This window comes from Eucyclogobius newberryi, unplaced genomic scaffold (genome assembly GCF_026437365.1).
Source record: "Eucyclogobius newberryi isolate DKJ021-1_F unplaced genomic scaffold, fEucNew1.0.hap1 SCAF_184, whole genome shotgun sequence".
Taxonomy (NCBI): Eukaryota; Metazoa; Chordata; class Actinopteri; order Gobiiformes; family Gobiidae; genus Eucyclogobius; species Eucyclogobius newberryi.
Window position 1 is genome coordinate 48,125 of NW_027315817.1, and position 23,571 is coordinate 71,695.

At 45.8% G+C, this 23,571-nt stretch overlaps 1 protein-coding gene across 1 annotated transcript in view; it reads left to right on the plus strand.

The window, feature by feature from the left end:
* The window catches only part of col6a4a (collagen, type VI, alpha 4a), a 147,303-nt gene that overhangs the window by 48,099 nt on the left and 75,633 nt on the right, over positions 1-23,571 (plus strand). Inside the window, exons 7-9 of the mRNA XM_072451392.1 lie at positions 6,892-7,265; positions 8,331-8,577; positions 21,783-22,108. Coding sequence (XP_072307493.1) covers positions 6,892-7,265; positions 8,331-8,577; positions 21,783-22,108 — 947 coding nt within the window. The remainder of the gene's footprint in view (positions 1-6,891; positions 7,266-8,330; positions 8,578-21,782; positions 22,109-23,571) is intronic.

Genomic DNA, 23,571 nt, shown 5'->3' on the forward strand with positions numbered 1-23,571 from the left:
AAACCCTGTCTTAAACCCTGTAGTAAACCCTGTCTTAAACCCTGTCGTAAACCCTGTCTTAAACCCTGTCTTAAACCCTGTCTTAAACCCTGTAGTAAACCCTGTCGTAAACCCTGTAGTAAACCCTGTCTTAAACCCTGTAGTAAACCCTGTCTTAAACCCTGTCTTAAACCCTGTCGTAACCCCTGTCTTAAACCCTGTCTTAAACCCTGTCTTAAACCCTGTCGTAAACCCTGTTGTATACCCTGTCTTAAACCCTGTCTTAAACCCTGTCTTAAACCATGTCGTAAACCCTGTCTTAAACCCTGTCTTAAACCCTGTAGTAAACCCTGTCGTAAACCCTGTCTTAAACCCTGTAGTAAACCCTGTCTTAAACACTGTCGTAAACCCTGACGTAAACCCTGTCGTAAACCCTGTCTTAAACCCTGTCTTAAACCCTGTAGTAAACCCTGTCTTAAACCCTGTCGTAAACCCTGTCGTAAACCCTGTCATATACCCTGTAGTAAACCCTGTCGTAAACCCTGTAGTAAACCCTGTCTTAAACCCTGTAGTAAACCCTGTCTTAAACCCTGTCTTAAACCCTGTCATAAACCCTGTAGTAACCCCTGTCTTAAACCCTGTCGTAACCCCTGTCTTAAACCCTGTCTTAAACCCTGTCGTAAACCCTGTCTTAAACCCTGTCGTAAACCCTGTCTTAAACCCTGTCGTAATCCCTGTCTTAAACCCTGTCTTAAACCCTGTCGTAAACCCTGTCTTAAACCCTGTCGTAAACCCTGTCCTCGTAAACCCTGTCGTAAACCCTGTCTTAAACCTTGTCTTAAACCCTGTCTTAAACCCTGTCTTAAACCCTGTCGTAAACCCTGTCTTAAACCCTGTCGTAAACCCTGACGTAAACCCTGTCGTAAACCCTGTCTTAAACCCTGTAGTAAACCCTGTCTTAAACCCTGTCGTAAACCCTGTCGTAAACCCTGTCTTAAACCCTGTCTTAAACCCTGTAGTAAACCCTGTCGTAAACCCTGTAGTAAACCCTGTCTTAAACCCTGTAGTAAACCCTGTCTTAAACCCTGTCTTAAACCCTGTCATAAACCCTGTAGTAACCCCTGTCTTAAACCCTGTCGTAACCCCTGTCTTAAACCCTGTCTTAAACCCTGTCTTAAACCCTGTCGTAAACCCTGTCTTAAACCCTGTCGTAAACCCTGTCTTAAACCCTGTCTTAAACCCTGTCATAAACCCTGTAGTAACCCCTGTCTTAAACCCTGTCGTAACCCCTGTCTTAAACCCTGTCTTAAACCCTGTCGTAAACCCTGTCTTAAACCCTGTCGTAAACCCTGTATTAAACCCTGTCGTAATCCCTGTCTTAAACCCTGTCTTAAACCCTGTCGTAAACCCTGTCTTAAACCCTGTCGTAAACCCTGTCCTCGTAAACCCTGTCGTAAACCCTGTCTTAAACCTTGTCTTAAACCCTGTCTTAAACCCTGTCTTAAACCCTGTCGTAAACCCTGTCTTAAACCCTGTCGTAAACCCTGACGTAAACCCTGTCGTAAACCCTGTCTTAAACCCTGTAGTAAACCCTGTCTTAAACCCTGTCGTAAACCCTGTCGTAAACCCTGTCTTAAACCCTGTCTTAAACCCTGTAGTAAACCCTGTCGTAAACCCTGTAGTAAACCCTGTCTTAAACCCTGTAGTAAACCCTGTCTTAAACCCTGTCTTAAACCCTGTCATAAACCCTGTAGTAACCCCTGTCTTAAACCCTGTCGTAACCCCTGTCTTAAACCCTGTCTTAAACCCTGTCTCAAACCCTGTCGTAAACCCTGTCCTCGTAAACCCTGTCTTAAACCTTGTCGTAAACCCTGTCGTAAACCCTGTCTTAAACCCTGTCTTAAACCCTGTCGTAAACCCTGTTGTATACCCTGTCTTAAACCCTGTCTTTAACCCAGTAGTAAACCCTGTAGTAAACCCTGTCGTAAACCCTGTCGTAAACCCTGTCGTAAACCCTGTCGTAAACCCTGACGTAAACGTTGTCGTAAACCTTGTAGTAAACCCTGTCTTAAACCCTGTAGTAAACTCTGTCTTAAACCCTGTCGTAAACCCTGTCGTAAACCCTGTCTTAAACCCTGTCTTAAACCCTGTAGTAAACCCTGTCGTAAACCCTGTAGTAAACCCTTTCTTAAACCCTGTAGTAAACCCTGTCTTAAACCCTGTCTTAAACCCTTTCGTAAACCCTGTTGTATACCCTGTCTTAAACCCTGTCTTAAACCATGTCGTAAACCCTGTCGTAAACCCTGTCTCCAACCCTGTCTTAAACCCTGTAGTAAACCCTGTCGTAAACCCTGTAGTAAACCCTGTCTTAAACCCTGTACTAAACCCTGTCTTAAACCCTGTCGTAAACCCTGTCTTAAACTCTGTAGTAAACCCTGTCTTAAACCCTGTCGTAAACCCTGTCGTAAACCCTGTCGTAAACCCTGTCGTAAACCCTGTCGTAAACCCTGTCTTAAACCCTGTAGTAAACCCTGTCTTAAACCCTGTCGTAAACCCTGTCTTAAACCCTGTCTTAAACCCTGTCTTAAACCCTGTAGTAAACCCTGTCGTAAACCCTGTAGTAAACCCTGTCTTAAACCCTGTAGTAAACCCTGTCTTAAACCCTGTCTTAAACCCTGTCGTAACCCCTGTCTTAAACCCTGTCTTAAACCCTGTCTTAAACCCTGTCGTAAACCCTGTTGTATACCCTGTCTTAAACCCTGTCTTAAACCCTGTCTTAAACCATGTCGTAAACCCTGTCTTAAACCCTGTCTTAAACCCTGTAGTAAACCCTGTCGTAAACCCTGTCTTAAACCCTGTAGTAAACCCTGTCTTAAACACTGTCGTAAACCCTGACGTAAACCCTGTCGTAAACCCTGTCTTAAACCCTGTCTTAAACCCTGTAGTAAACCCTGTCTTAAACCCTGTCGTAAACCCTGTCGTAAACCCTGTCATATACCCTGTAGTAAACCCTGTCGTAAACCCTGTAGTAAACCCTGTCTTAAACCCTGTAGTAAACCCTGTCTTAAACCCTGTCTTAAACCCTGTCATAAACCCTGTAGTAACCCCTGTCTTAAACCCTGTCGTAACCCCTGTCTTAAACCCTGTCTTAAACCCTGTCGTAAACCCTGTCTTAAACCCTGTCGTAAACCCTGTCTTAAACCCTGTCGTAATCCCTGTCTTAAACCCTGTCTTAAACCCTGTCGTAAACCCTGTCTTAAACCCTGTCGTAAACCCTGTCCTCGTAAACCCTGTCGTAAACCCTGTCTTAAACCTTGTCTTAAACCCTGTCTTAAACCCTGTCTTAAACCCTGTACTAAACCCTGTCCTAAACCCTGTCGTAAACCCTGTCTTAAACTTTGTCTTAAATCCTGTCTTAAACCCTGTCCTAAACCCTGTAGTAAACCCTGTCTTTAACCCTGTCGTAAACCCTGTCTCAAACCCTGTCGTAAACCCTGTCCTCGTAAACCCTGTCTTAAACCTTGTCGTAAACCCTGTCGTAAACCCTGTCTTAAACCCTGTCTTAAACCCTGTCGTAAACCCTGTCGTATACCCTGTCTTAAACCCTGTCGTAAACCCTGTCTTAAACCCTGTAGTAAACCCTGGCGTAAACCCTGTAGTAAACCCTGTCTTAAACCCTGTAGTAAACCCTGTCTTAAACCCTGTCGTAAACCCTGTCTTAAACCCTGTCTTAAACCCTGTTGTAAACCCTGTCTCAAACCCTGTCCTCGTAAACCCTGTCTTAAACCTTGTCCTAAACCCTGTCGTAAACCCTGTCTTAAACCCTGTCTTAAACCCTGTCGTAAACCCTGTCGTATACCCTGTCTTAAACCCTGTCGTAAACCCTGTCTTTAACCCTGTAGTAAACCCTGTCGTAAACCCTGTCGTAAACCCTGTCGTAAACCCTGTCGTATACCCTGTCTTAAACCCTGTCGTAAACCCTGTCGTAAACCCTGACGTAAACCCTGTCGTAAACACTGTCTTAAACCCTGTCTTAAACCCTGTAGTAAACCCTGTCTTAAACCCTTTCTTAAACCCTGTAGTAAACCCTGTCTTAAACCCTGTCTTAAACCCTTTCGTAAACCCTGTTGTATACCCTGTCTTAAACCCTGTCGTAAACCCTGTCTTAAACCATGTCGTAAACCCTGTCGTAAACCCTGTCTCCAACCCTGTCTTAAACCCTGTAGTAAACCCTGTCGTAAACCCTGTAGTAAACCCTGTCTTAAACCCTGTACTAAACCCTGTCTTAAACCCTGTCGTAAACCCTGTCTTAAACTCTGTAGTAAACCCTGTCTTAAACCCTGTCGTAAACCCTGTCGTAAACCCTGACGTAAACCCTGTCGTAAACCCTGTCGTAAACCCTGTCTAAAACCCTGTAGTAAACCCTGTCTTAAACCCTGTCGTAAACCCTGTCGTAAACCCTGTCTTAAACCCTGTCTTAAACCCTGTAGTAAACCCTGTCGTAAACCCTGTAGTAAACCCTGTCTTAAACCCTGTAGTAAACCCTGTCTTAAACCCTGTCTTAAACCCTGTCGTAACCCCTGTCTTAAACCCTGTCTTAAACCCTGTCTTAAACCCTGTCGTAAACCCTGTTGTATACCCTGTCTTAAACCCTGTCTTAAACCCTGTCTTAAACCATGTCGTAAACCCTGTCTTAAACCCTGTCTTAAACCCTGTAGTAAACCCTGTCGTAAACCCTGTAGTAAACCCTGTCTTAAACCCTGTAGTAAACCCTGTCCTAAACCCTGTCGTAAACCCTGTCTTAAACTCTGTAGTAAACCCTGTCTTAAACCCTGTCGTAAACCCTGACGTAAAACCTGTCGTAAACCCTGTCTTAAACCCTGTCTTAAACCCTGTAGTAAACCCTGTCTTAAACCCTGTCGTAAACCCTGTCGTAAACCCTGTCATATACCCTGTAGTAAACCCTGTCGTAAACCCTGTAGTAAACCCTGTCTTAAACCCTGTAGTAAACCCTGTCTTAAACCCTGTCTTAAACCCTGTCATAAACCCTGTAGTAACCCCTGTCTTAAACCCTGTCGTAACCCCTGTCTTAAACCCTGTCTTAAACCCTGTCGTAAACCCTGTCTTAAACCCTGTCGTAAACCCTGTCTTAAACCCTGTCGTAATCCCTGTCTTAAACCCTGTCTTAAACCCTGTCGTAAACCCTGTCTTAAACCCTGTCGTAAACCCTGTCCTCGTAAACCCTGTCGTAAACCCTGTCTTAAACCTTGTCGTAAACCCTGTCTTAAACCCTGTCTTAAACCCTGTACTAAACCCTGTCCTAAACCCTGTCGTAAACCCTGTCTTAAACTTTGTCTTAAATCCTGTCTTAAACCCTGTCCTAAACCCTGTAGTAAACCCTGTCTTTAACCCTGTCGTAAACCCTGTCTCAAACCCTGTCGTAAACCCTGTCCTCGTAAACCCTGTCTTAAACCTTGTCGTAAACCCTGTCGTAAACCCTGTCTTAAACCCTGTCTCAAACCCTGTCGTAAACCCTGTTATATACCCTGTCTTAAACCCTGTCGTAAACCCTGTCTTAAACCCTGTAGTAAACCCTGGCGTAAACCCTGTAGTAAACCCTGTCTTAAACCCTGTAGTAAACCCTGTCTTAAACCCTGTCGTAAACCCTGTCTTAAACCCTGTCTTAAACCCTGTTGTAAACCCTGTCTCAAACCCTGTCCTCGTAAACCCTGTCTTAAACCTTGTCGTAAACCCTGTCGTAAACCCTGTCTTAAACCCTGTCTTAAACCCTGTCGTAAACCCTGTCGTATACCCTGTCTTAAACCCTGTCGTAAACCCTGTCTTTAACCCTGTAGTAAACCCTGTCGTAAACCCTGTCGTAAACCCTGTCGTATACCCTGTCTTAAACCCTGTCGTAAACCCTGTCGTAAACCCTGACGTAAACCCTGTCGTAAACCCTGTCTTAAACCCTGTCTTAAACCCTGTAGTAAACCCTGTCTTAAACCCTTTCGTAAACCCTGTCGTAAACCCTGTCGTAAACCCTGTCTTAAACCCTGTAGTAAACCCTGGCGTAAACCCTGTAGTAAACCCTGTCTTAAACCCTGTAGTAAATCCTTTCTTAAACCCTGTCTTAAACCCTGTCATAAACCCTGTAGTAACCCCTGTCTTAAACCCTGTCGTAACCCCTGTCTTAAACCCTGTCTTAAACCCTGTCTTAAACCCTGTCTTAAACCCTGTCGTAAACTCTGTCTTAAACCCTGTCTTAAACCCTGTCGTAAACCCTGTCGTAAACCCTGTCTTAAACCCTGTCGTAACCCCTGTCGTAACCCCTGTCTTAAACCCTGTCTTAAACCCTGTCGTAAACCCTGTCTTAAACCCTGTCGTAAACCCTGTCCTCGTAAACCCTGTCGTAAACCTTGTCGTAAACCCTGTCGTAAACCCTGTCTTAAACCCTGTCTTAAACCCTGTCGTAAACCCGGTTGTATACCCTGTCTTAAACCCTGTCGTAAACCCTGTCTTAAACCCTGTAGTAAACCCTGTCGTAAACCCTGTAGTAAACCCTGTCTTAAACCCTGTCTTAAACCCTGTCTTAAACCCTGTCGTAAACCCTGTCTTAAACCCTGTCTTAAACCCTGTCGTAAACACTGTCTCAAACCCTCTCGTAAACCCTGTCCTCGTAAACCCTGTCTTAAACCTTGTCGTAAACCCTATCGTAAACCCTGTCTTAAACCCTGTCTTAAACCCTGTCGTAAACCCTGTTGTATACCCTGTCTTAAACCCTGTCTTTAACCCTGTAGTAAACCCTGTCGTAAACCCTGTCGTAAACCCTGTCGTAAGCCCTTTCTTAAACCCTGTCTTAAACCCTGTCTTAAACCCTGTCTTAAACCCTGTCTTAAACCCTGTCGCTCTCAGACTGCCTCTCGGCTCGTCTGGCCGACATCGTCTTCATCGTGGACGAGTCCAGGAGCATTGGGACCCCAAACTTCCGGCTGGTGCGCACCTTCCTGCACTCGGTGGTCAGCGGTCTGGAGGTGGGTCCAAACCGGGTGCGAGTGGGCGTGGTCACATACAACGAGCGCCCGGAGGCGCAGGTTCACCTCGACAGCTTCAACAACAAAAGCGATCTCCTCAACTTCATCAAGATCCTGCCCTACCACGGGGGAGGGACCAACACGGGCGTGGCCCTGAACTTCACCCGCCAGAACGTGTTCCAGGCGACACGAGGCAGCCGCAGGGGCAAAGGCGTCCAGCAGGTGGCAGTCATCATCACTGACGGAGAGTCCCAGGTACAGAGGCTTTACCTGGGGTGAGAGGGTCATGGGGTCGAGTCCCAGGTACAGAGGCTTTACCTGGGGTGAGAGGGTCATGGGGTCGAGTCACAGGTACAGAGGCTTTACCTGGGGTGAGAGGGTCATGGGGTCGAGTCCCAGGTACAGAGGCTTTACCTGGGGTGAGAGGGTCATGGGGTCGAGTCACAGGTACAGAGGCTTTACCTGGGGTGAGAGGGTCATGGGGTCGAGTCACAGGTACACAGGCTTTACCTGGGGTGAGAGGGTCATGGGGTCGAGTCACAGGTACAGAGGCTTTACCTGGGGTGAGAGGGTCATGGGGTCGAGTCACAGGTACAGAGGCTTTACCTGGGGTGAGAGGGTCATGGGGTCGAGTCACAGGTACAGAGGCTTTACCTGGGGTCAGAGGGTCATGGGGTCGAGTCACAGGTACAGAGGCTTTACCTGGGGTGAGAGGGTCATGGGGTCGAGTCACAGGTACAGAGGCTTTACCTGGGGTGAGAGGGTCATGGGGTCGAGTCCCAGGTACAGAGGCTTTACCTGGGGTGAGAGGGTCATGGGGTCGAGTCACAGGTAAAGAGGCTTTACCTGGGGTGAGAGGGTCATGGGGTCGAGTCACAGGTACAGAGGCTTTACCTGGGGTGAGAGGGTCATGGGGTCGAGTCCCAGGTACAGAGGCTTTACCTGGGGTGAGAGGGTCATGGGGTCGAGTCACAGGTACAGAGGCTTTACCTGGGGTGAGAGGGTCATGGGGTCGAGTCCCAAGTACAGAGGCTTTACCTGGGGTGAGAGGGTCATGGGGTCGAGTCACAGGTACAGAGGCTTTACCTGGGGTGAGAGGGTCATGGGGTCGAGTCCCATGTTAGACAATCTTCAGCTGGTTTTCAGGATCATCAGATATTCACATCTATTTATTTCATATTATGATTAAAAAATGCAAAAAGTAGATTTTTTTCCACACAACATGAAGCTGGAACTGGACTTTGCTTAGGACAGAGAGAGGGACACGAGGACACGAGGACACGTGAGGAGACTTCATCTGTGCTCACTCTGCCCCTACAGGACGATGTGGCGGCAGCGGGCGTGGCTCTCAGGAGACACGGCGTCACAGTCTACGCTCTCGGGGTCAGGAACGCAAACAAAGACGAGCTGGACAAGATGGCGTCGTATCCGTCCAATAAACACGTCTTCATCGTGGACAGTTTCTCCAAACTCAAGTCTGTGGAGCAAGTTCTGCAGAAGACGCTGTGTCACAACATCTACAGAGAAGCCATCACTGTGTCCTCCAGGAGGAGTGGCCTAAGAGAGGGTACTACACACTATACTACACACTACACACTACACTACACACTACACACTACACACTACACACTACACACTACACTACACACTACACACTACACACTACACACTACACACTACACACTACACACTACACTGTACTTCCTGCTTCCGAAGAGTGCACACGCTTTTTTGCTCGCTCCGCTTGCTATCGCTGCTTTCCTTATTTATTTTGCTTTTTAATCAGTTTTTGTCTTCCAAACATTTTTGCTTTAGACTTTTTCAAGTAAACCAAGGATTTTAAGAACATTTTTCCAGTTTTAACGACATATCTGACGCCAGCGACATGTCCGGGAGAAGAAGGGAGAAAGACTGTGAACGCTGTCGGAAATATCAACAAGAAATGAATGAGCTGAAAACACGGATATTTGTTTTGGAATCTGAAAAAGTTCTTCACGATACCATTCCTGTGTCAACCGACGGTAAGAAGAGCACACTTTTTACAAGAAAAACTGCTACTTTCAACCTAAACCGCAGTGACTCTGTGTCGTTTCCAAAACTGTCTAAAAACCAGAAAGACCAGGCTGTTTCTTGGAACAAACTTGGAGCAAAGCCTAAACGATACAAAGATAAGGTGAAGTCACCTAAAATACAGCTCACAAACAGATTTCTACCACTTTCAGAGATGGAATTAAATGAAAAAATGAAAGATGACGTGGCCAAAATACAGCGAGGAGGATCTTCCAAGGTCACGCAGATTGTTTTGGTTGGGGACGGCGCGATAAGTCACGTGACGCATGAAAAGATAAACACACATTCTTTTCCAAGCGCCACTGTTTCTGAAATAACGTCACTCCTTCCAAATATTATGGCTAAGCATGGAGGAGCTAAACAGCTGATTGTGCACGTGGGTGCAGTGGACATGCGGCGGGAACAGACTGAAGTTTTGAAAAAAGACTTCTTGAAGTTATTCGACGTGCTTGATAAAATGGAAATCAAAACTTTCATAAGTGGACCTCTTCCAAACATCGACAGGAGGAACAAGTTTAGCCGGCTTCTTCAGCTGAACACATGGCTGTCCAAAGAGTGTTCCCCGAGAGGACTACACTACATTGAGAACTTCTATCTATTCTGGAAACGAGAGGACCTGTTTAAGAGAAATGGCCCCCACCTATGCAGAGGTGGAGTGAGGGTGCTGACAGAGAACCTGCTCCACGCTCTGAGGCATTGGACTGGGCCTGGACAGGGTCCTGAGCAGATAGTTAGAGAAGAGAGGAATGAGAGAAGAATTCCTGCTCCATCAGCCAAAGACCGAGCCAATGTTTCAACATCAAAAGCACCACAACCTCAGCCTCCACCAAAGGATTCATCAGCAGCTGCTCCACCACCACCAGCAAAGGATTCAGCTCCAGCTGCTCCACATTCACCTCCACCGCCTCCAGCAAAGGAACAATCTTCAAAGGCCTTGGACCCATCTGTGACAAGCCCAACAACATCCCTGTCATCGCCCCTGCCTTCACACCAGCCCTGGGTTCCCCCTGCAACATCTACTCCCACTAAAGATTCATCATTCTCCTTCTCATCTCCACTCTCACCCATGGGCCTTCCCAGCCATTTTGAAAGTCTGATCAAATCAGGCATTAAGATGGCTCCACTCACGCCCAATATAGCAAGGGCTATGCCGACTACACCAACAAAAGCCCCACCACCCATCCCCCCTCGCCTCTCACCTGGTCCCAAACTCTCCTTGGCTACAAAAGCCCCACCACCCATCCAACCTCGCCTTTCACCTGGTATCTCCCATAGCTAGGATGCACTGGGTCTCAGCGTTGCCGGGACTTATTGTCACATTAAAAATCAAACCAACCCGGGTCCCTATGTAAAAAGAGCCCCCCCTAGTGCTATTTCTGTAGTCACATCATCACACAGATGGAAAAACAAAATGCGAGTCAGGCCCAATCTGAGAAATGTGATTCATATTCCCTGTGAAAAGATAAAGCCCAGTCCCACTGAAACTAGTCTGAAACTTGCTGTGCTAAATGTCAGATCCTTATGTAACAAATCTCTCTTAATTAATAATTGTATTTCTTCTTATAATCTTGATCTTATGTTTTTAACTGAAACATGGCTTGACAAAAACACAGGAAATGTAGTTCTGATAGAATCTGCTCCACCCAACTTTAAGTTTGAATCTGAAACACGAGAAAACAAAAAAGGGGGTGGAGTCTGTGCTGTCTTTAGAGATGAAATAATTACCCGCAGGTTGTCTTTTGGGATGTTTTCATCATTTGAGTATGTATCCTTTAAAATGGAGCTAAAACGGTCTCCATCCATTCTCTTCATTGTTTTATACAAGCCTCTCCAGCACTGCCAAAGTTTTATTGATGATTTTACTGAGATGCTTTCAGTCATATGCACAAACTTTGATGGTTTGGTCATTACAGGTGATTTCAATGTGCATGTTGATAATATTTGTGACAGAAACGCTAAACAGCTTGATGCTGTCCTTGAAACCTTCAGTCTTACTCAGCATGTGAGAGGCCCCACCCACAGCAAAGGACACACTCTAGATCTCATAATTACAAAGGGGGAAATATTTCAAATGTTAATGTGATCGATGTTGCTCTGTCTGATCATTTCTGTGTCTTCTTTGACCTGTCTGTTTCTCCCAAACCACCGGTTGGTCCTGCAGTTGTTCAGAGGAGACACATAAGTGATGGCACAGGTGCACTGTTTATGGAAATGATAAACTTTGAAAATGTCTCATGTTCTAATGTAAATGATTTGTTGAACTCTGTTACATCTAGTGTTTTGAATGTTCTGGACACCATCGCCCCTATAAAGGCTAAAATGGTTAAAAATAAGCAGAAGGTGCCGTGGAGAAATGATGATTCGGTCAGGGCACAGAAAAGGGAGTGCCGCAGGGCCGAACGGAAATGGCGCAAGTCAAAGCTCCAGGTTCAAAAAGAGATTTACAAAGAAAAGCTGAACATGTACAACCTAATCTTATGTAGAACTAGGGAAAGATATTTTTCTGAAATAATTGGAAGCTGCAGTAACAACTCGCGTGTCCTGTTTGCCACAGTAAACAGATTAACAAACCCTCCAGCTCAGCTGCCGTTAGAACTCATTTCCACATCCAAGTGTAATGAGTTTGCATTATTCTTTAATGACAAAGTTCAGGGCATTAAAAATGCTATAAATCCCACAATGCAAAAAATTACCCTAAAACCACCCAGACACTTAGAGCTAACTCACTTTGCACCAGTAACTGACAAAACTGTCCATGAGATCATCACCAGTCTGAGTTCATCTACATGCTGCCTTGATGTGTTACCCACCAGATTTCTAAAGTCTGTGCTGAACAGTTTGTTAGCACCACTCACTCACATAGTTAACATGTCGCTTCAATCTGGAACATTCCCAATGTCTTTGAAAACTGCGGTCATAAAGCCTCTCCTAAAGAAGAGCTGTCTTGATGCGGCAGTACTGAGTCATTACCGGCCCATCTCTAATCTGCCATTTTGGGGCAAAGTCCTTGAAAAGGTTGTTTACCAACAGCTCACAGATTTCCTCTTAATAAACAACTCATTTGATGTTTTTCAGTCAGGTTTTAGACCTCATCACAGCACTGAGACTGCTCTTGTCAAGGTGACAAATGACATCCGCCTGAACACTGACACGGGCAAAGCCTCAGTCTTAATTCTGTTAGATCTGAGTGCTGCTTTTGACACTGTCGATCATGGGATCCTCTTACAGAGACTAGAGGACTGGGTGGGCATCACTGGCACTGCCCTAAACTGGTTAAGGTCCTATCTGGAAGACAGGAAGTACTTTGTTGAAATTGGTAGCTGTGTCTCAGACCACATGACCCTGACCTGTGGAGTGCCCCAAGGGTCAGTCCTGGGTCCCCTTCTGTTCAACCTCTACATGCTGCCGTTGGGTCAGTTGATACGCAGTGAAAATGTGTCCTATCACAATTATGCAGACGACACTCAGATCTATGTTTCACTATCGGCAGGTGAATATGGACGAGTGGATTCACTCTGTCACTGCATCCAACAGATCAGTTTGTGGATGCAAAACAACTTTCTCCAGCTGAACTCAGACAAGACTGAAATAATCGTTTTTGGCCCACAGAAACAAAGAGAAAGTGTTAGCGGTCACCTCCAGAGTCTCGCTCTAAAACCTACAAACCAAATTAGAAATCTGGGGGTAATAATGGACTCAGACTTGAACTTTAACAGCCACGTCAAATTAATAACATCAGCAGCTTTTTACCATCTAAAAAACATTGCCAAAATCAAAAATATAGTGTCAAAACCAGATTTAGAGAGACTTATCCACGCGTTTGTCTCCAGTAGATTAGACTACTGTACCGGCCTGCTCACTGGCCTCTCCAAACGAGCTGTAAAACAGCTGCAGTACATCCAGAACGCTGCTGCTCGGGTCCTGACCAGAACCAGGAAGTATGATCACATTAGTCCTGTTCTCAGGTCTCTGCACTGCCCCCTGTGGCTCAGAGAAGAGACTTTAAAGCAGCTCTGCTTGTGTACAAGTCTCTCCATGGCCTAGCACCAAAGTACATCTTGGATATGTTAGTGCCATATGAACCATCTCGGACTCTGAGGACCTCAGGGACCGGCCTCCTGCTGGTGCCAGAGTCAGGACTAAACATGGACCAGCCTCCTGCTGGTGCCAGAGTCAGGACTAAACATGGGGAATCTGCGTTTCAGTTTTATGCAGCTCAAATCTGGAACATTCTTCCTGAAGATGTGAGACAGGCTTCTACTCTGACAATGTTCAAATCTAAGCTAAAAACAGTTTTGTTTAGCTGCGCATATGACTGAAAGGATTTTTTCTTTGCACTCTTCTCTTTTGTTTGTGATTTTATTAGTTTAGAAAATCAGTTGGATTGATAATTTTTGTTTCTGTAATTTCTTTGTGATTTGAATGCATTTTTCCTGCTGTGAAGCACTTTGAATTGCCTTGTGTATGAAATGTGCGACACAAATAAACTTGCCTTGCCTTACACACTACACACTACACACTACACTACACACTACACTACACACTACACTACACACTACACTACACACTACACACTACACACTATGCTACACACTACACTACACACTACACTACACACTACACTACACACTACACTACACACTACACACTACACACTATGCTACACACTACACTACACACTACACACTACACACTACACACTATACTACACACTACACTACACACTACACACTACACTACACACTACACACTACACACTACACACTATACTACACACTACACACTACACACTACACTACACACTACACACTACACACTACACACTATACTACACACTACACACTATACTACACACTACACACTACACACTACACACTACACTACACACTACACACTACACACTACACTACACACTACACACTACACACTATACTACACACTACACACTACACTACACACTACACACTATACTACACACTACACACTACACACTATACTACACACTACACACTATACTACACACTACACACTACACTACACACTACACACTACACTACACACTACACACTACACACTATACTACACACTACACACTACACACTATACTACACACTACACACTACACTACACACTACACACTACACACTACACTACACACTACACACTATACTACACACTACACACTACACTACACACTACACACTATACTACACACTACACTACACACTACACACTACACACTACACTACACACTACACACTACACACTACACACTACACACTACACTACACACTCAACTACACACTCCACTACACACTACACTACACTACACACTACACACTATACTACACACTACACACTACACACTACACTACACACTACACACTACACACCACACTACACTACACTACACACTAGACTACACACTACACACTACACTACACACTACACACTATACTACACACTACACTACACACTACACACTACACACTACACTACACACTACACACTACACACTACACACTACACACTACACACTACACTACACACTCAACTACACACTACACACTACACACCACACTACACTACACTACACACTACACTACACACTACACACTACACACTACACACTAGACTACACACTACACACTACACTACACACTACACACTACACTACACACTACACACTACACACCACACTACACACTACACTACACACTACACTACACACTACACTACACACTACACACTATACTACACACTACACTACACACTACACTACACACTACACTACACACTACACACTACACACTATGCTACACACTACACTACACACTATACTACACACTACACACTACACTACACACTACACTACACACTACACACTACACACTATACTACACACTACACTACACACTACACACTACACACTACACACTACACTACACACTACACTACACACTACACACTACACACTACACACTACACACTATACTACACACTACACACTACACACTACACACTACACACTATACTACACACTACACACTATACTACACACTACACACTACACACTACACACTACACACTACACTACACACTACACACTACACACTACACTACACACTACACACTATACTACACACTACACACTACACTACACACTACACACTACACACTATACTACACACTACACACTACACTACACACTACACACTACACACTACACACTACACTACACACTATACTACACACTACACACTACACTACACACTACACACTATACTACACACTACACACTACACTACACACTACACACTACACTACACACTACACACTACACACTACACTACACACTCAACTACACACTCCACTACACTACACTACACACTACACACTATACTACACACTACACTACACTACACTACACACTAGACTACACACTACACACTACACTACACACTACACACTACACTACACACTACACACTACACACTACACTACACACTCAACTACACACTCCACTACACTACACTACACACTACACACTATACTACACACTACACTACACTACACTACACACTAGACTACACACTACACACTACACACCACACTACACACTACACACTACACACTACACACCACACTACACTACACTACACACTAGACTACACACTACACACTACACTACACACTACACACTACACTACACACTACACTACACACTACACACTACACACCACACTACACACTATACTACACACTAAACACTACACACTACACACTACACTACACACTACACTACACACTCCACTACACACTACACACTACACTACACTACACTACACACTACACACTACACTACACTACACTACACACTACACTACACACTACACACTACGCTACACACTACACTACACACTACACTACACACTACACTACACACTACACTACACACTACACACTACACACTATGCTACACACTACACTACACACTACACTACACACTACACTACACACTACACTACACACTACACACTACACACTATGCTACACACTACACTACACACTACACACTACACACTACACACTATACTACACACTACACTACACACTACACACTACACTACACACTACACACTACACACTACACACTATACTACACACTACACACTACACACTACACTACACACTACACACTACACACTACACACTATACTACACACTACACACTATACTACACACTACACACTACACACTACACACTACACTACACACTACACACTACACACTACACTACACACTACACACTACACACTATACTACACACTACACACTACACTACACACTACACACTATACTACACACTACACACTACACACTATACTACACACTACACACTATACTACACACTACACACTACACTACACACTACACACTACACTACACACTACACACTACACACTATACTACACACTACACACTACACACTATACTACACACTACACACTACACTACACACTACACACTACACACTACACTACACACTACACACTATACTACACACTACACACTACACTACACACTACACACTATACTACACACTACACTACACACTACACACTACACACTACACTACACACTACACACTACACACTACACACTACACACTACACTACACACTCAACTACACACTCCACTACACACTACACTACACTACACACTACACACTATACTACACACTACACACTACACACTACACTACACACTACACACTACACACCACACTACACTACACTACACACTAGACTACACACTACACACTACACTACACACTACACACTATACTACACACTACACTACACACTACACACTACACACTACACTACACACTACACACTACACACTACACACTACACACTACACACTACACTACACACTCAACTACACACTACACACTACACACCACACTACACTACACTACACACTACACTACACACTACACACTACACACTACACACTAGACTACACACTACACACTACACTACACACTACACACTACACTACACACTACACACTACACACCACACTACACACTACACTACACACTACACTACACACTACACTACACACTACACACTATACTACACACTACACTACACACTACACTACACACTACACTACACACTACACACTACACACTATGCTACACACTACACTACACACTATACTACACACTACACACTACACTACACACTACACTACACACTACACACTACACACTATACTACACACTACACTACACACTACACACTACACACTACACACTACACTACACACTACACTACACACTACACACTACACACTACACACTACACACTATACTACACACTACACACTACACACTACACACTACACACTATACTACACACTACACACTATACTACACACTACACACTACACACTACACACTACACACTACACTACACACTACACACTACACACTACACTACACACTACACACTATACTACACACTACACACTACACTACACACTACACACTACACACTATACTACACACTACACACTACACTACACACTACACACTACACACTACACACTACACTACACACTATACTACACACTACACACTACACTACACACTACACACTATACTACACACTACACACTACACTACACACTACACACTACACTACACACTACACACTACACACTACACTACACACTCAACTACACACTCCACTACACTACACTACACACTACACACTATACTACACACTACACTACACTACACTACACACTAGACTACACACTACACACTACACTACACACTACACACTACACTACACACTACACACTACACACTACACTACACACTCAACTACACACTCCACTACACTACACTACACACTACACACTATACTACACACTACACTACACTACACTACACACTAGACTACACACTACACACTACACACCACACTACACACTACACACTACACACTACACACCACACTACACTACACTACACACTAGACTACACACTACACACTACACTACACACTACACACTACACTACACACTACACTACACACTACACACTACACACCACACTACACACTATACTACACACTAAACACTACACACTACACACTACACTACACACTACACTACACACTCCACTACACACTACACACTACACTACACTACACTACACACTACACACTACACTACACTACACTACACACTACACTACACACTACACACTACGCTACACACTACACTACACACTACACTACACACTACACTACACACTACACTACACACTACACTACACACTACACTACACACTACACACTACACACTATGCTACACACTACACTACACACTACACTACACACTACACTACACACTACACTACACACTACACTACACACTACACACTACACACTATGCTACACACTACACTACACACTACACACTACACACTACACACTATACTACACACTACACTACACACTACACACTACACTACACACTACACACTACACACTACACACTATACTACACACTACACACTACACACTACACTACACACTACACACTACACACTACACACTATACTACACACTACACACTATACTACACACTACACACTACACACTACACACTACACTACACACTACACACTACACACTACACTACACACTACACACTACACACTATACTACACACTACACACTACACTACACACTACACACTATACTACACACTACACACTACACACTATACTACACACTACACACTATACTACACACTACACACTACACTACACACTACACACTACACTACACACTACACACTACACACTATACTACACACTACACACTACACACTATACTACACACTACACACTACACTACACACTACACACTACACACTATACTACACACTACACACTATACTACACACTACACACTACACTACACACTACACACTACACTACACACTACACACTACACACTACACACTATACTACACACTACACTACACACTACACACTACACTACACACTACACACTACACACTACACACTATACTACACACTACACACTACACACTACACTACACACTACACACTACACACTACACACTATACTACACACTACACACTATACTACACACTACACACTACACACTACACACTACACTACACACTACACACTACACACTACACACTACACTACACACTACACACTACACACTATACTACACACTACACACTACACTACACACTACACACTATACTACACACTACACACTACACACTATACTACACACTACACACTATACTACACACTACACACTACACTACACACTACACACTACACTACACACTACACACTACACACTATACTACACACTACACACTACACACTATACTACACACTACACACTACACTACACACTACACACTACACACTATACTACACACTACACACTATACTACACACTACACACTACACTACACACTACACACTACACTACACACTACACACTACACACTATACTACACACTACACACTACACACTATACTACACACTACACACTACACTACACACTACACACTATACTACACACTACACTACACACTACACACTACACACTACACTACACACTACACACTACACACTACACACTACACACTACACTACACACTCAACTACACACTCCACTACACACTACACTACACTACACACTACACACTATACTACACACTACACACTACACACTACACTACACACTACACACTACACACCACACTACACTACACTACACACTAGACTACACACTACACACTACACTACACACTACACACTATACTACACACTACACTACACACTACACACTACACACTACACTACACACTACACACTACACACTACACACTACACACTACACACTACACTACACACTCAACTACACACTACACACTACACACCACACTACACTACACTACACACTACACTACACACTACACACTACACACTACACACTAGACTACACACTACACACTACACTACACACTACACACTACACTACACACTACACACTACACACCACACTACACACTACACTACACACTACACTACACACTACACTACACACTACACACTATACTACACACTACACTACACACTACACTACACACTACACTACACACTACACACTACACACTATGCTACACACTACACTACACACTATACTACACACTACACACTACACTACACACTACACTACACACTACACACTACACACTATACTACACACTACACTACACACTACACACTACACACTACACACTACACTACACACTACACTACACACTACACACTACACACTACACACTACACACTATACTACACACTACACACTACACACTACACACTATACTACACACTACACACTACACACTATACTACACACTACACACTACACACTACACACTACACTACACACTACACACTACACACTACACACTACACACTACACTACACACTACACACTATACTACACACTACACACTACACTACACACTACACACTACACACTATACTACACACTACACACTACACTACACACTACACACTACACTACACACTATACTACACACTACACACTACACTACACACTACACACTACACTACACACTACACACTACACACTACACTACACACTCAACTACACACTCCACTACACTACACTACACACTACACACTATACTACACACTACACTACACTACACTACACACTAGACTACACACTACACACTACACTACACACTACACACTACACTACACACTACACACTACACACCACACTACACACTACACACTACACACTACACACTACACACCACACTACACTACACTACACACTAGACTACACACTACACACTACACTACACACTACACACTACACTACACACTACACTACACACTACACACTACACACCACACTACACACTACACTACACACTACACACTACACACTACACACTACACTACACACTACACTACACACTCCACTACACACTACACACTACACTACACTACACTACACACTACACACTACACTACACTACACTACACACTACACTACACACTACACACTACACACTACACTACACTACACACTACACACTACACACTACACACTACACACTACACTACACTACACACTACACTACACACTACACACTATACTACACACTATACTACACACTACACACTACACACTACACACTACACTACACTACACACTACACACTACACACTACACACTACACTACACTACACTACACACTACACTACACACTACACACTACACACTACACACTACACACTACACACTACACACTACACACTACACATACAGAGAAGCCATCTCTGGGCCTGAACACGCCCTGACCACGCCCTGAACACGCCCTGACAATGCCCTGACCACGCCCTGACCACGCCCTGAACACGCCCTGACCACGCCCTGAACACGCCCTGACAATGCCCTGACCACGCCCTGACCACGCCCTGAACACGCCCTGAACACGCCCTGAACACGCCCTGAACACGCCCTGAACACGCCCTGACCACGCCCTGAACACCATGACCTCTGCTCCTCAGGCTGCGTGCAGACGGACGAGGCCGACATCTTCTTTCTTCTGGATCATTCCGGGAGCATTCACCCCTCAGACTTCCAGGACATGACAAAGTTCATCCTGGAGTTCCTTCAGACCTTCAGGATCGGGCCGGACCATGTGCGGATGGGCGTGGCCAAGTTTGCCGACACGCCCGAGCTGGAGTTTGACCTGACGACCTTCTCCCAGGCCGCCGCCATCCAGCGCGCCGTGCTGAGCATCAGGCAGCGAGGAGGCGGGACCAACACCGGGAAAGCTCTGACCTTCATGAGCCCTTTGTTCACCAACGCAGAGGTCACCAGAGGGCACAAGGTGAGGGCAGAGGTCACCAGGGGGCACAAGGTGAGGGCAGAGGTCACCAGGGGGCACAAGGTGAGGGCAGAGGTCACCAGGGGGCACAAGGTGAGGGCAGAGGTCACCAGGAGGCACAAGAGGCCACCAGGGGACACAAGAGGCCACCAGGGGGCACAAGGTGAGGGCAGAGGTCGCCAGGGGGCACAAGGTGAGGGCAGAGGTCACCAGGAGGCACAAGAGGCCACCAGGGGACACAAGAGGCCACCAGGGGGCACAAGGTGAGGGCAGAGGTCGCCAGGGGGCACAAGGTGAGGGCAGAGGAACCAGGGGGCACAAGGTGAGGGCAGAGGTCACCAGGGGGCACAAGGTGAGGGCAGAGGTCACCAGGAGGCACAAGAGGCCACCAGGGGGAACAAGGTGAGGGCAGAGGAACCAGGGGGCACAAGGTGAGGGCAGAGGAACCAGGGGGCACAAGGTGAGGGCAGAGGTCACCAGGGGGCACAAGGTGAGGGCAGAGGTCACCAGGGGGCACAAGGTGAGGGCAGAGGTCACCAGGAGACACAAGGTGAGGGCAGAGGTCACCAGGGGGCACAAGGTGAGGGCAGAGGTCACCAGGAGGCACAAGGTGAGGGCAGAGGTCACCAGGAGACACATGGTGAGGGCAGAGGTCACCAGGGGGCACAAGGTGAGGGCAGAGGTCACCAGGGGGCACAAGGTGAGGGCAGAGGTCACCAGGAGGCACAAGGTGAGGGCAGAGGTCACCAGGAGGCACAAGGTGAGGGCAGAGGTCACCAGGAGACACATGGTGAGGGCAGAGGTCACCAGGGGGCACAAGGTGAGGGCAGAGGTCACCAGGAGACACAAGGTGAGGGCAGAGGAACCAGGGGGCACAAGGTGAGGGCAGAGGAACCAGGGGGCACAAGGTGAGGGCAGAGGTCACCAGGGGGCACAAGGTGAGGGCAGAGGTCACCAGGGGGCACAAGGTGAGGGCAGAGGTCACCAGGGGGCACAAGAGGCCACCAGGGGGCACAAGAGGCCACCAGGGGGCACAAGGTGAGGGCAGAGGAACCAGGGGGCACAAGGTGAGGGCAGAGGTCACCAGGGGGCACAAGGTGAGGGCAGAGGTCACCAGGAGACACAAGGTGAGGGCAGAGGTCACCAGGGGGCACAAGGTGAGGGCAGAGGTCACCAGGAGACACATGGTGAGGGCAGAGGTCACCAGGGGGCACAAGGTGAGGGCAGAGGTCACCAGGAGACACAAGGTGAGGGCAGAGGTCACCAGGGGGCACAAGGTGAGGGCAGAGGTCACCAAGAGGCAGAAGAGGCCACCAGGGCGCACAAGAGGCCACCAGGGGGCACAAGGTGAGGGCAGAGGAACCAGGAGGCACAAGGTGAGGGCAGAGGTCACCAGAGGGCACAAGGTGAGGGCAGAGGTCACCAGGAGGCACAAGGTGAGGGCAGAGGTCACCAGGAGGCACAAG